General features: G+C 42.8%; 1 protein-coding gene across 5 annotated transcripts in view; it reads left to right on the top strand.

The window, feature by feature from the left end:
• SSPN (sarcospan) overlaps positions 1–15,615 on the top strand; it is a gene marked incomplete at its 5' end in the record, with an annotated part of 71,044 nt that overhangs the window by 22,743 nt on the left and 32,686 nt on the right. The window contains 2 exons of one of the 5 annotated variants that reach the window (XM_084638883.1): positions 6,119–6,187; positions 10,885–11,320. The exons of 1 other annotated variant lie outside the window; for it this stretch is intronic. In XM_084638883.1, the coding sequence (XP_084495009.1) occupies positions 11,006–11,320 (315 nt within the window). Of the gene's footprint in view, positions 1–6,118; positions 6,188–10,828; positions 11,321–12,704; positions 12,765–13,099; positions 13,180–15,615 lie in introns of those variants that run through there. 3 more of the 5 variants (XM_084638882.1, XM_084638885.1, XM_084638886.1) reach the window with 3 other exon arrangements.

The following is a 15,615-nucleotide window of genomic DNA, read 5'->3' as shown; positions in this document are numbered from 1 at the left end:
TGACTATGCAGGTGGCCCCCATGCAGTCCAACAACACATGGATTAGGTTGGTGGGTAACTGTTCCAGATTGTCACCTGGTTTAGGGATCGGTAATCGACACAGAGACAGAGGCTGCCCTCCTTCCTTTTGTACAAAAGGGACTGGGGCACCGGCTGGTGAGGTTGATTTGCAGATGAACCCCTAGGCCCGGGTCCCCAGGAGGTATTCTCACAATGCCACCAGGTCAGGCTCTGACATTACATAGATCTGCCCACATGGCATCTTCACCCCTGGCTGGAGTTTTATGGGGCAATCAGAGTCCTGATGTGGTGGGAGGATTTCTGCATTCTTCTTCTTTTTGAAGACATCAGCATAGTCACGGTACTTCACAGGGGTGGGGCAGAGTTCCATAGTTCCCTTGGTAGGGGGTTCGATGTGGGCAAATAAATCTACTTGGGTCTGGGTGCAACACTCACTAGTCCTTGGCCATGCCATCCACAGAATTCTGATGTAATTGTGCACATTCCATGCCTAACCTCTAGCGGACATCTGTATGTATCAAGATCCTTAGTTGTGGAGCAGTTGAGTGTGGTGGAGCAAGAAGCAACTCAACAGCTGAATAAACTAGCAGCTTACTTAGCTCTCTATTAGTATCTGGCTTGGCAAGTTCCTGGATCCAGACATAACAGATCTAACACTGAGTTCTTCTGTACATCTGGCCACTTGTTGAGCCTAATTTTGAGGAATTTAGAAACTGAGCTTCTTCTTTTTGTTTCTTTTTTTTAAAAATCTGTCTCTAATTTTAAGTGCTGAACCCTTCTGCAAATTCTAGCCATAAGTCTGAGATATTTGTTAGCTGGACCATGCAAGTGGTGTAAGTCGGCAGTGTAATCAAGCAATAATCTACATCACAAACAGTGTACTGCTCTGCATGTGTGAGTAAATAGGACCTTGAACTGCAATCTTCTCTCCAGATGGATTTCAGGTTGTGAATAACTCAGTGATATTAGCAAAATCCCAATGTGAGACCCTGTGCAAGACATGAAGTGTCGAGTGTCTGCAAATGTCAATATGTCCTGCAAATGTATTACATTTGCATTTAGTACTATAACAAAGATTGGCATAGATGCTGTGTTCTACAGGGATAGCACCTTTTAAAATTTTTATACACTGTGCTATTCCAACCCAGTGACACTTTCTCATCTGCCCCTAAGTATGCCTTTATGGTTTTGTTACAAAACACAGGCTGATGGGGACATGCTGAATGTGCTTGGGCTGATGGGGACATGCTGAATGTGCTTGCTGTCTGCTGCTATGAATAAGTCCTCTGCAGCTCCTTCGTCTTCTGATTTCTCCATCCTTTCCATGTACTTCTCTATCCTATCCATGTACTTCATAAAAAGTTCTTGAACCAGCTCTGAATGTGCCCTAGTTAGCCATGCCTCAGACCTTTCCTTGGACCAGTGCCCTTCTCAGCCTCCCCTCAGGGCCACATTAATGCATAGGCACATTAGGCCTGTGCCTAGGGCTTCAGCTACTGGAGTCATGTCATTCTCCACCCCTCATGGTTTCAAAGAAAGTCCTGAAAATAAGACCTGAGTGTAACCAATGCAGTGATGTCTGCAGAGACCCTAAAACAAGAGCTCTAAGTTGGGTAAAATGCCTTAAAATAATCTCATTGGAATGTTAAATTTATGGCCAAAACAGATGCAGCCAAACCACTCATCCAAGCAGGCACCTCTGAAGCTGGGATGCAAGTACTGGCAAGGGAACCCTCCTCTGCTTCTCTGGGTGCTGCGGGGAAGAGAATCCTTGCTCTTCCAAGGCAGCGAGATCTCTGGTGCCTTTTGAGGGGGAGATGCTGCAGTCAATGCTGCTGGCCCTGCCTCTGTGGGAGAGGAGGAGTGTGTCCCTGCCACCACCAATCTTAAGTCCCCATGCTGTAGAAGAAGGCTCCAGGGACAGAGCCACAGGGGGTCGTGTGTGTGTGTGTGTCCCAGGATTGTTTTAATCCAGCCTTGCTCTCCATCAGCTCCTTATATCCCCTCCAGTGTAAGTCTTCTCACAACTGCTTCAACAACTTTAAATACCTCCCTAGCTGCTTTGACACTGTGTTTGTCCTTCCATCCACTGGTTGACCAGGGAAGCCTCCATCCTAGCAGAGGGCTCTATGGGATGGGAGTAGGTTCCTTTAACATCACTGTACCCGAGCTGACTTCTGGGGAAATGGTACCTCCCCTCTACCCCACCCCCCAAAAAAACCAGGGGAGTGTGCCAGAGTGATGAGGTAGCCCTCCCTCCGTCCCCACAGTGCTCTCTGCTGAAGTGGGGAGCTGAGGCCTCCCGCCTCATGGATGGACTCTAGCCCCTTGAAGATAATTAACTGTGGGCCTGGGGAGAAGGGTGGCCCTAACCTAACAGAAGAAGACTGTTTCCTCCAGTAAACAGCCACCCTGATAACAGTCTGGGGCCGCAAGCAGGGGGCCCCCTGTGTGGTTTTGCCCAGGTCCTTGGATTGCCTGAGTCCACTCATGGATGTGAGTAAACTTGCATATCTGCTCCCTGTTTGGCATATAAACAAAAGACTTGTGTCTCCTGGAGTGTCCTCCAGCATATCAGCATGAAAATTACATTTCCTTTAAAAAAAAGAATGACATTTGCCTTTAAATGGCAAAGCAAGGGTATACATTTATGTCATGGGGTGACTCAAATATGTGCATTAGTGAGACTGATTCACATTGGTGTGTCAGTGACAGCTGTGCCAATCAGCTTTGTGTTTTCAGAAATTTTTTTCTTTCTCCTGCAGGATCGATTTCCTTCATTTTATCCCTGTCATTAATGAAAAGTGAGGGTGTGATTATTATTCCTTCTCTTGATACCCATTTCTGCTATGTCAGCCTAAGGTCACACTCCAGTTTCCCTTCCGTTCATGGGTGTTATCTGTCCCTTCAAAATGCTGAGGGAGCTTGTATCTGACAATGTATTTGTACTCAGTCTCTGTAAACACATACAGTATGGTAGATCCATTATCCTCAGGAGAACATGCACAAGAGGATTTTCCTGTTTGACTAAATAATAGTTAGCACCTGGTGAGAAGGTCTAATGGCCATGGTATCTTGTTAATGTACTTTGACACATTATCCTCTGTAAATATACTTGGAAGAATGAGGCGCAAATTCAGAGATGATACAAATGGTAATGTACATTAGACTCCCCTAAATCTAGATAGTGTGACAAAGTTCCTCCTCTGCCTTGGTGGGTCCTGTGCTTATTGGCGGATTTTCTCACCTCAGAGGTTCATGGAAGCCTTGTTTGGCCATTTTCGTGGCTCAGATCTGCCGTTCACTCAATTAGCCTCATCACTGGCCAGCATGGGGAAAGGAAGAAGAATGATCCCCGCAGTCTGTGCTGATCCACCTAGTGGATCGGGGAACAGGCCAGAGACCTTCCCCTCTGGTGGAACCCACAGTCCAGTTCAACTCCTTCGGTATCAAGTAGGGAGTTGGGGGGATGGAGAGATGGGGGGAACCCGGGCCCGCCCTCTACTCCGGGTTCCAGCCCAGGGCCCTATGGATTGCAGCTGTCTACAGTGGCTCCTGTAACAGCTGCATGACAGCTACAACTCCCTGGGCTATTTCCCCATGGCCTCCTCCCAACACTTTATTTATTCTCCCCACAGGACCTTCCTCCTGATGTCTTGATAATGCTTGTACTTCTCAGTCTTCCAGTAGTATGCCTTCTCACTCTCAGCTTCTTGTGCCTCTTGCTCCTCGCTCCTTGCACATGCACCACAAACTGAAGCGAGCTCCTTTTTAAATCCAGGTGCCCTGATTAGCCTGCCTTAATTGATTCTAGCAGCTTCTTGATTGGCTGCAGGTGTTCTAATCAGCCTGTCTGCCTTAGTTGTTTCCAGAAAGTTCCTGATTGTTCTGGAACCTTCCCTGTTACCTTACGCAGGGAAAAGGGACCTACTTAACCTGGGGCTAATATATCTGCCTTCTATTACTCTCCTATAGCCATGTGGCCCGACCCTGTCACAATAGTGATGTGAAGAGGTGCTGTCTACACTGCAACTGTCTACACTACATCACCTCTGACTTTCTTTACATTTGTAGACCTCCCTCTGAACTTGGCTCAATGGAATAAATATTGTATGAAAATATTAGCTGAAATGAGACACTCTTTAGGCAAATATCATCTGGGCATACAACTCTGATTGTGGTGTCCTGTATATAAAACATTTTCCACAACTTTTCACATCCAGTATCCTGTCCCATATACAACACTGCACAGCTGAGCCATATTCTGAGTTATCCCAAAAGGGAATATGATGCATTCAAAAACAACCAACCAACCAACCAACCAACCAAAAAAAAAAAGGTAGAATTGTCCCAGTGGAGTGAAGGGGGTGGTATATCTGAACCAAAATCTCATTTCCAGACAACCCTAAACTTTTGAAACATCCCTAACTAAATTCAAACTTTGTAGTTCTGACCCATCTTTAATATTATTGTTTTAGAGTTAACTGTTCCTCAGACACTTTTGAGAGGTAGTTTTTATTAATTACTATTGATTATCATTCATCAATGGACAACAGTCTTCAGAAGTCTAAGTTAAATCTTTGGTTTTTAGGGCAAATACGTGTACTGATCTTTCTTTCTCTCTCTCTCTCTCTCTCTCTCCATTTTTCATGTGAGGAATGCTCCTGGTGTCTCAGAGAACTGGACTAATTTATCTAATAGGTCTCTTCTATCTCTACCCTTTCATGCACAGAGTGGAAATAGTTATAATTGATTCATACCAAGTAACATTACTGGAAGCTTACAGTATTTGTAAAACAATCAAGTCCCCATATAGAAGAGATTGCCCTGACCTACCATGTAGGGAAGTATGAGGGTATAAATTCCACCATTTCCTTGGGCAGCTGCACGTGGCTTGCCTGGCTCAGGCTCAGCAGGACTGCTTCTCCCACTGCATGTGCAAACAGAAAGAAAGGGTGGGAGTGGGGAATAGGCGGAGCCATGGCTTCTGGGTGAGCCAGGGTAGAGCTTGCCGGGTATGAAGGGAAGAGTATGCTGGGCTAGCCCATTGCCAGATGCCGCATAGTTCTCTCCCCCACCCACAATTTGCACAGTACAAAGGAGCTATGGGAGAACTGTGACTCAGAGGGGTGGCCTCTGAGTCACAATTCCTTTCTGGAATTACTCCTGGGGCGGCACAGCTACACACACCATGCCATCCTCAGGGCTGCAAGTCAAGTGTCTCAATCCAGCCCTTAGTTGTTATGTGGAATTTCCAGACTGCAACTCTGAGACCAATTTGGCTCTACTGGAGAATTGTTTTTAAAAATATCTGTGTAAATATCTTTCTTTATTAACATATGAGATCAGTGAGTGAATTTCTTTCCAGCAAAATATAGTGTAGTGGAGAAAAAGTCAGTGATTTCTGGAATTCTATATATATCTTTGTCCTTGTAATTCGGAGGAGAAATAGGAATGACTGTGTCATAGCAATGCAAGCCTAGCTGTAACCTTTTGACACTTATGTTCTGGACAAGAGAAAAATAAGTCATACGTTGCAAAATGGGGGTCATTTTGACTTTGTCATGGTTGTTGGCTTCATGCTTTCTTTTGGCATAGTAAAGAATAAAAGATGCACAATGTTTTACATTAGACAATGTCTGGATATGAAAAAGCTGTGGGACACCACAGTAAAGTACACCAAAATTAGAGTTCCATGCCCTGAGATAAATGGTAACATGCATCTGTGGCCTCGATTCACAAAAACATCTTATTTGGAAGGGCACTTAAGCACATGCTTAATGAAACAATGTGCTTAGTGTACACTTAAAGTTAAGTCTCTGCTCAAGTGCTTTCCTGAATCAGGATCTTTGGGCATAATCAGGAACTGTTGTTCTTCTGTTGTTGAGAAAATCCAAGTGACATACAGAAGATATATTACAATTAATCTAGAAAGTTTCATGTTATTAAATCTTCTAATTTCTAAAAATAACAATATTAATTTCTAACATGCTCATGCAATGCTCTGATTTTTTCTCCAACAGATTTTCCACTAGATGCACAATATCAAGTACAATTAACAAATATGGTAGTGTTTATAATAATGAAGGGCCAAGCTTGGGCCCAATGCCCCAGTTGAACTCAATATTTTCAAGTGTGCAAGAAATGCAGGACTGGGTCAGAAGTGGTGAGTCTGCAACAGTAAAAAGGGCTTTGTTGTTTCCTCATCTTGTAGCCGTTGTCTAACTCTCTTTTTTAAAAAATCCCCTACTAGATATACTTTCCCACTCAAGGGTTTTATTACGAAGTAAAGTTTACAAAATACATCTTGGTGTACTGCTACAGTTATAGTGACTATCTAAATATGCCATATATAGTATATTTTTAAATTACAAGATAATCTACTAGCTTTATTTAACAGCTGATTAATAGCCATAGGAGTTCCAAAACTCTTCCAATGAAAGCAGGTCAGCTGTTTTCTGACTGTTACATTTGTCATATAACCTAGGGACTGCAAAGTGGAATGTGTCTAAATAATTCCCACATTAGGCCAGATTCTGCTTCCCTCACTATTCAACAATAGTATGTTACTCCACAGATAGACCCACTGAAGCTCACAGGACTACTTCTGGGTGAAGTGCTATCCAGCATGAATAGGGGGATCAGAATCAGGCTCATAGAGATGAGAGAAGTGTCTGTATCAGGACAGAATGTAGCGTCTGACCGAGAGGTAAATTAGGGTATGTCTATGCTGGATTGTAAACCCGGATCTGTGTGACCTGGGTTTATTGGACTTGGTGTTTCCAAGCCCACACTTGAGCATCCACGCTGCATTGTAAACCTGGGTTTACAGCTGCCGGACTCAGGCCTTGCTAATGTGTCCATACTGCACTACGCAGTCCTTCTGACTCAGGTCTGTGGCTTGACCTACGTCAACACTGCTAAATTTCAGGGCTTGGACCCGAGTCTCAGTGGAACTTGGGCTCTGAGCCACCCTCCTAACAGCATCCGAGGACCCAGGACCTGAGTGCTCGCTGACCTGAGTCAAACCGACTTCTGTGTGGACAGAAGTGGGGCTAGGGCTCAAACCCAAGTCAGAGCCTAGGCTTAGTGTGCAGTTTAGACATACCCTAATCTAAGGGTGTGTCTACACAGCAATAAAAGACCCGCTACGCAGCTGTGACAGGCCTGGGTCAGCTGATGGGCTCATAAAGCTCAGGCTGTGGGGCTATAAAATTGCAGTATAGATCTTTGGGCTTGGGCTGGAGTCTGGGCCCTGAGACTCCATGAAGCGGGAGGGTCTCAGAGCCCGGGCTCCAGCCCAGGCCCAAACGTCTACATTGCAATTTTATGTCCCTGCAGCCCAAGCCCTGTGAGTCCGAGTCAGCTGACCTGGGTTCTGAGAGTCGGTGCCATGTAGACATACCCTTACAGTCTGAAGTGATTGGCTGAGAAGGGAACTATTTTGTTTAGTTTCCTAAGAAAAATAGTGTTACATTAGTACTTACTGCAAAACAAACTGCTTGTGACAAGGTGAGCTTTATAGCCTATTTCGTTCATGTGTCACAATCACGTGTCCTGACCTTACAGTCCTCACACAAACAAAATGTCCCACTGAGTTCTCCCTTCATATGGGGTACAGAAATAGGCCCTAAGACTGGAATTTTCAAAGGGGACAAATGGTGTTAGGTGCCCAACTGACTTTCCGTGGGAGAAGGGAACGGTCCTAGCTCCCATAAGCCCCTTTGAAAATCCACACCAAAATTCTCTTTGCACGATCTGCATTGTTGAAGTACCGTCCGAAGCCGGGAGAGCACAGCCAGATTTTTAAGATACTTATTGGGTAAATATATATATTTAGGCACCTATTTAAAAATGAGAGAGGGAGAGAGAGAGATTCTTCATTCAGTAGACAAGCAAGCAGTCATTACAGTCAGTCATGCAAATCCTCAGATGAATTACCCATTGAAATCAATAGCACTGTCTGCATGAATAAAGCAGGGTGGGGTTTGGCCCCTTTAGTGGAATATTCTCTTTAATCAGCTATTTGACCAGAATCCAGGTGCTAAAAATCTTACTGACATTTTCTTTGAAAAAGAAACCTCACTTCAGATCTGAGTTGGAGGGGAAGGGGAAAATATATGTAAATAAATTATAAATATATCCACATACTCCACCTCCAACACACTCCTTTTGCAACACACAACAATTCAAAGAGAACTTAATGTTGCCCTAACAACTGGGGATTCCTGGTTTAGCCAACTCTGTCATCTCTGACCATGCCTAACTCTGGAAAAAACCCTTACGTGCATTACCAACCAACATAAATATGAGCAGTTCTGAGCTGTTCTAACTTACTCCCTCAAGTTCACCATGCAAAGGTGGCTTTATTCCACTTTTGCCCACCACCTCAAATCCTTCTCCAAGCACAGATTGCTCACAGTTGAGGAACTGCAACTCAGAAAACTCCAAAAGAATATTTCCTTGTGTTTATGGATTAGTGGTCTGTTAAATTCAATTTAATAAATTATTTAACTGTATACTGATTCTCTCACTGCCTCCCCCCCCCCACAGCTTGGACGGAAACTGGGAATCAAGAAACCAAAGTCTATTCTCAGCTCTGCCCTGACTCTAGGTCTGACCCTGTGAAAGCTACTTAAACCCTCTGTGCCTTAGTTTTCCCATCAATAAAATGGCATAAATATAGTTACGCTCTTTTGTAAAGTACTTTGAGGTGTCAGGTGAAAAACATGATATAAGTGAAAAGTATTTTCATGATTTTTTTAAAAAGGAATAGGCCATGCTTATTATAAAATATTGTCACTAAGAAGATATAAAAGCTCAGTTTGATAGATGACAAATATTTGAGGATATCTTTCCCAATTTTTTCTTTCATTTTGTCTTTCACTATTATTGTTTTAAGAGTATTTTCTAGTCCTTCATTTAGGTAACAAGAACTGATGTCACTTGTGAGTTATGTGCATGTACAGTGTCTGAAATCACTTCATGACTAGTTTTCTTTTGTACACCTATAGTATAAATATCTGAAGAGGATATTGCTTAACCCATAAAACAAGGTGACATCATAATTTATTAATACAGCAGACATAGTTCATTGTTGTTAAATGCCATAAAGAGATGGAAATAGTGTAGTTTCCCAGAAAATATTGCTAATATTTCAAGGGAAAGACTTCCTTGATGCACCCTCAGCATGTGTAAGATCCTTTTTGGGTACTTCAACATTTTGGTTATTCTCTCCAGCATGACTTTGTATCCTTCCAAGATGGTTGTGTGAGTTCCCCCCTACCCCCACCCCCACGCACACACACTTTCTGATGACTCCCTTCCTCTAAATTCTCCATTTGTTCTTATCATTCATTCTAAGAAAACATTCTCTTCTCTAAATGCTGGGCCCAAATTCTGATCAGTTATGCCAGTGATTTAAATGGCTTTTCACCAGTGTACTGGAAGCAGAATGTGGTCCCTTGTGTTTGCTGGTTTCACAAGTACTGCTCGGCTTCACACTTAAGTGCTTTGCGGGCACGGGGCCAGGTTTCACAGGACGCAAGTGATGGCTGAATTCTGGCCAATATGTCATTCTTTACATACTTAGGCCTCAGTCTAGTGAGGTATTTAAGCACATGCTTAATGTTAAGCACTTGAGTAATTCCCCCAAAGTTAGTTGAATTCCTATTTAAAGGCTTGCTTTATGTATCAGGACCTTATAGTTTGATACTTCTAATATCAGTTTGGTATTTCTTTTTTTGAGCATTTATGTATCATTTAAATGGATGTATGATTTCTTTCCATATGAGAAATATTGCACTCTGTTCTCAGTGGTAAAAACATAGATTGTGTTTTTTAATAGAATGCTCATTACCTAGCTCTCTTTACTCCTGTATTTACATACAAGATCCTCAAGCATCCCTTTAATGTTACATGCCCCGATCCTGCTATGAAATCTCTGTGGATGAGCGCACTCCCATGTCCAAATGGAGCCCCCAGTGAGGCTCTGCAAGGGGCCCACCTGCACAGATTCCATTGCAGGACCGTGTGTGTGTGTGTGTGTGTGTGTGTGTGTAAAATACCATTCACCTGTACACTTCTGTGTATATCCTACCCATAAGCATAAATAAGAAAGTGTGATGGGGTGATACAATGCTTCTTCCTTGATTGATTAATGATGAAGCGTGGCCCTAGCAAATGTTAAGGTACCAACAAATACTTTATGCTTCATCGGTACCTGCACATAGTCACCAGTGCTTGTTACTTTCCATAATGCATGCAAAAGGAGTACACGTTTTTTAAGATGAGTCCCTAGTGTTCCTATTTGTTAAATATTCGGTACCTCCCCTTGCCTTTTAAAGTTATGGCAAATTCTGGATTGCTTGAAATCCAGGAAACTGGCTTTGAATTTTCTTCATGTCACTGACACACTCTTTTTAGATACAGTCTCCCCACCTCTGCACTCACACTCAGACGCACAGGCAGTAGACTTTTGCATGCAAAAATCACGCACTTGCACACGGTGTGCACAGCACCCCACTGATTTATTCTATTATCTTCTGCGTGCTAATAACACAGTTGCAGTGTGGTGATCAACTGGTGCCTGTTAATTTCATACGCACAAATCAAATCAATCCCCCATGTGCTCAGGCAGCCCCTACCTAGACAATGGTTTCCTGCATATTAATTAAGTTCACACAAGCGGTGATTCTGATTACATATGCACAGTTCTCGTGTGCACAGCCAGCCCCAGCACAGGCAATCTGCTTCTGCATGTTGGGAGTTCACTACCCCCCTTGATTCCCCCTCTTCTCCGGGCTATATGTGGCATTTAGAAGCTCTGACAATCTGCTCCAAATGTTTTCCATATTTGTTCAGCCTCCTTGATTCAAATACCAGGAACAACTCAGCCAGCACAAAGCGAAGCTTCGGGGGCACACACACACAAAAAAACAACCCCTCAACACGCCCATCAGCCAGAAAAAAAAAGTTCATCAACATGAGAAAAGAGGAGAAGAAACCTCAGAACAACGCATCCCTTAATAACCAGAACCAGGCAGGGAAGGCACCTGAAGGGGAGAAAAGCACCGATCCAGCCAAGCAGCAGGAGCCAGCAATGAAGAAGAAAGCCAAGGGGGATCCCAAAACGGGCCAGGAGGAGGAATCCCACACTTGTTGTTGCTGCCGTTTCCCGCTGCTCGTTGCTTTGTTGCAGCTGGTGTTAGGCATCTCTATAACAGTGTTGGGCTTCATTATGGCAGGCATCAGCTCTTCTTTACTAGTCAGAGACACTCCATATTGGGCTGGGATAATTGTAAGCATAAAGTCTGTTTCTACATAAAGTGCATTTGCCAACATTAATGCAATCTGCATGATGCTACACTTAAGACTAACCAACTGCATGTCCTACACCATATATGAGCTAAACTAACTATAAATATTCCTGCAATTATGTGTCTAATTTACTTTCCCGAGGAAACTTGCAGTATAATATAATCCTTCATATTCTTCCCCAAAACACCCAATACCTTGAATAAAATACAGGGTTGCTGTGCACCAGAGGTATATTATGTTACCTATTTACCTGTTTGCTATTAAATGATGGTTAGTAATACTGAAAAAAATGTTTACTACTTATGTTGTTATCCCCCCCAAAAAACCAGTCAGGTTTAAGAGGGTGAAAGTATAATTATAAACCTCTAATTCAATGTGTTTATAATAGTGTCAGAAAAGAACTGGCTGTTCTTTTAGCTTCCACACTGTGATGAGTTAAAAAAAGACTGTAACTTAAACCCTTTCGTTCCCCCCTGCCATATCCCAAATCCTTTGCCATAGAACACACAACCTGTGGCTCTTGGGACTAAAGGGTTACTATGAAATGCAAAACAAGTAAGTCTGTAAAGTCTGAAGGGTGTGACACAAGCCAGCTAAAACGAGGAAATTTGAAGTTGTGAGTGACAGGCTAGCCTTGTCTAATGCAGTAATGGCATAAAAAACACAGTGGCAGGAGTGAAGGGTGGGGTCCCTGGTAAGTCTATTATGATCATGCACATACATGCAATCAGCTAAGAAATATAGCCCAAATCCTGAGCACAGGCCACTCCTGTAAAAGTCACTAGGAGTTTGGGGCACTCAGCATCTCTCAGGATTTGGCCTTGTTTTATTTAATCATTTTTAGAGAGACAGTACATGTGGCTATGGTAACATTCCTGTGTTGGGGAGTGTATTATACATGTTTTCTATGCCTGTTATTTTTCCCCAAAGGACCATATTTCAAGTAGATGTATTCTTACATGTTTGTACTAATTCTGAGCATTATTCAACCAATAGAACATACAATCTCCCACCAAGTAAATACATGTTTAGGCACTTTAACAAAGAAAAGATTCTTGATGCAGTAGACCAGTGTATAGTGTACCACATAAACATAAATCCTTATTAGTTTGAGGATTATTTGACCTGAATTGTTATGGTTAATTGTATTAATCCAGCTGCTGCACATAACAATTACATCTTTGTGTTAGCAATCCTTATCAAATTATCTCTGAGACTTAAAAGTCAAAGGCCCAATCCTGAAAAAGTTGGAATGATCAGGACCTGAGTTTCTAAACAGACAATGGCTCGTTTTAATTAGCTCTTTCCCCTTTCTCTCTCTTCTTCCAAAATATAGATCTAAAAGTTCAGTTATGTCTTGCATGGTGAAATTCTGCCCTCACTTACAGAAGAGAAATTTCCAATAGGACTTGCTCCATTACAAGGTGAGGGTGAAAGGGGAACAATAAACTAGGGCATGCAACATTTCCACTTCGTTTTTTTAAGTTAACGTGTCCTAAAGTTTCTGCAAACACTGATGGTCAGATTCTCTTCTCAGATCCACACTATGGATCTCCCAAATTTTGAATAACCTCTTCATTAGAAGGACAGATAAACAGCCACAAAGATTCAGGACTAGGTCTCCAGTGGGAGTAAATTGGCATTGCTCCATTGAAGTCAGTGAGGGCATGCAAGTTTACAGCTGCTGAGCATGCTCCTTGATTTGCCTGTATGCAGCCAACATAAAAAAAAAAGCGGGGTAGACCTGAGAATCGGCACATAAAGCTGTGCTACCCTTCCAGAGGGAGTCCCCAGCCAGGCCAATGGTCATTGAGGTTTTGTGACCAACCCATAACTCAGGTAATATTTGCCATGATTTATGAACTGTTTGCAGGAATTTGGACTGACATTTGGATGGGTGTGGGCTGGGTATAAGTAATGCAAAACTCAGTTGTTTTGCATGGCTTCCACCTGAAGCCAGGCAAAAATTGGTACATTTACACTTTGAGTTAGCCTAAAATTTCAAAGCAAAACTCAAGTCTGAACTAAAACTCCTGGGTTTTGCACACATCAACCTGCATGACCTCTGTGATGGCAGAGCTCCCACAGACACTGGGAACACAAGATTCTGGCTACATAATTCTTAGGATCTTTTTGCTTTGAGCTTTACAATCATTTCACCTTTACACCTATATAGAAGACCTAAAGATACAAAAGTAATGGGTGCCAATTTAAGAATCTAGCTAGAGTATTAAATAATAATGTGTTGGCTAGACTTGCAGCTCTCAGTCTGTGGGTTGCTCCACCATGTTGGGTTACCAGCAGGTTTTGGTGTAGGCACATTCCTTACCAGCACAATTACACATGCCACTGATTGGGTTTCTGCTCACGCTGCCTGGTCTTGGAGTTGAATGGTGTGGTGACCATGAGAATGTTCTTCCTGATATATGTGTTTCAGGGAGAGTGAGAAGTGGAGAGACAAGTGTCTGAGAGCTACTGAGAAAACACACACATCAAATGTAGGGGAGGAAAGAGAAGCATGTTGTTTTCCATTCTCAGCAGCCAGGCTCCGGTGGAGGAGGTGGGGAATGGCACTGGAAGAGAGAGGTGAGATTGAGAAGTTGGATCTGTAACTCCCAGCAGCCAGGAGAGACGATGTTTAAGTGGAGCTCAAGTGATGTCAGGAGTGCTGTGGGAGCTGATGCAAAGGATTACGAGATATTGGTTCATGAGATCTTAAAAAATAAAGAGGTAGCTGAGAAGTTGTGCCATTATTTGTTTATATATGGTTGCACTGTGATGGATATGCCAGCTACTTGTTGGGACGCTGGCTGGGAAAGGTTGAGAACCTGTGAGCCAGAGCAAAGTTTGTCAGTGTAGCTCCCAGGGCCTTTGCCGGTGATCTGTAGGACAGAATATTCTGGAAACTATGCATTAGAGAATTTGGAGATGAGGTGCTCCATGGAGGAGATCTATTGTGTTAGAACACCCTGCGTGCAGATATACTGCTCACAGTCTTTTGGGCTGGTATTAGGCCAGTGTAGAGATTGGAGCTCACGCATATGGGCATGGGATGGAGTGTGTCTTGCTCATAAAACAAATATGCTCCTATTCTGTAGCAGAAAGTGCATCTTTCTGGAACTCATTTATTAACGCAGAAATGAGCAACATTGCCTTTCTTGGCAGCACAGCAGAACGGAAAGAGGTGGTGTAAAATATCAATATATGCTTGTTTTAGTATCATCCCACTCAAGTGCTCTTTTCAAAGTATTTGATTATTGTTCAGATTCACCAGCTGTTTAAGAACTGTAAAATATATTATCAAGACCTTTTTAATGAAGTTAAAGACAGTGGGCTAAATTCACCCCCAGTGTAACTCCATCAGAATTACAGCAGGAATGAATTTGACCCCCTAGCTGTTGTTGAAATATGATAGAAAAATGAAGGAAAACTGCTAATGTGTTAAATAGATCCTGACTGATTTTTTGCTTTATTAGTGGTAAAGGTATTTTCAGTTAGGAACAGTGTGACAAAGTGCTTTAGTCTATTAGCATGAATGAAAGGGAACTTGTCTAGTGAAACAACTAGAACAAAATGTTCCCAGTGAAAACCAAACCAGGCAAAACTAGAGTGGATTCAGGTTTCATTACAAATTCAAAACTTAGCCTCAGTTTGTTGTGATAAGACTCCACAAATCTGTTGAATAAACTTGGGCTGCTTTTTGGTTCTGTGGCTACTGTGTCACCTCACCACCACCACACTATAGGCAATCAGTGTGGACAGAATCTGGGACCCATAGCTCTGAAAGCACAGGCTTCTACCCCTGAGCAAAACCAGTAACACCATGGATTAGTAGCAGTAGTAGGCTCTTATCTTCTGTGTGGACTAGCTGCTAGAGAGGGAATTGATACACTTAGCCACATCACACTAAAACTATTTCAACATGAAACCAGGTGAAACTTAGCAATTTCAGCTGAGTTTCATTTGAAATACAAGGGTTGCTATTTAGAAACCAAAGGAAAGGTTCATGGGCAGAAACCACTGAGCTTAATGTAGTTCTAGGCACTATTGGGCTCTGTGCCCAGAGAGCAAAAGCGGAGTTATCAGTCTCCTGCTTCAGTCTCAATGACCTATTCCCGTTAAAAGCAGAATGTACCTGTTGTATCACTAGAGCCAGGTAAATCAATTAAGCTAAAACAGGAGATGACTGAAACCTCTGTCCAGAGCTTGGCTTTAACTCAAGCTGAACCCCTTTTTATGCAATTTTGAAAATATTCAGATAAATGCCCTGCCATT

Source organism: Lepidochelys olivacea (genome assembly GCF_965140295.1).
Source record: "Lepidochelys olivacea isolate rLepOli2 genome assembly, chromosome: 1".
NCBI lineage: Eukaryota > Metazoa > Chordata > Testudines > Cheloniidae > Lepidochelys > Lepidochelys olivacea.
This window is presented reverse-complemented; position numbering and strand designations above follow the sequence as displayed.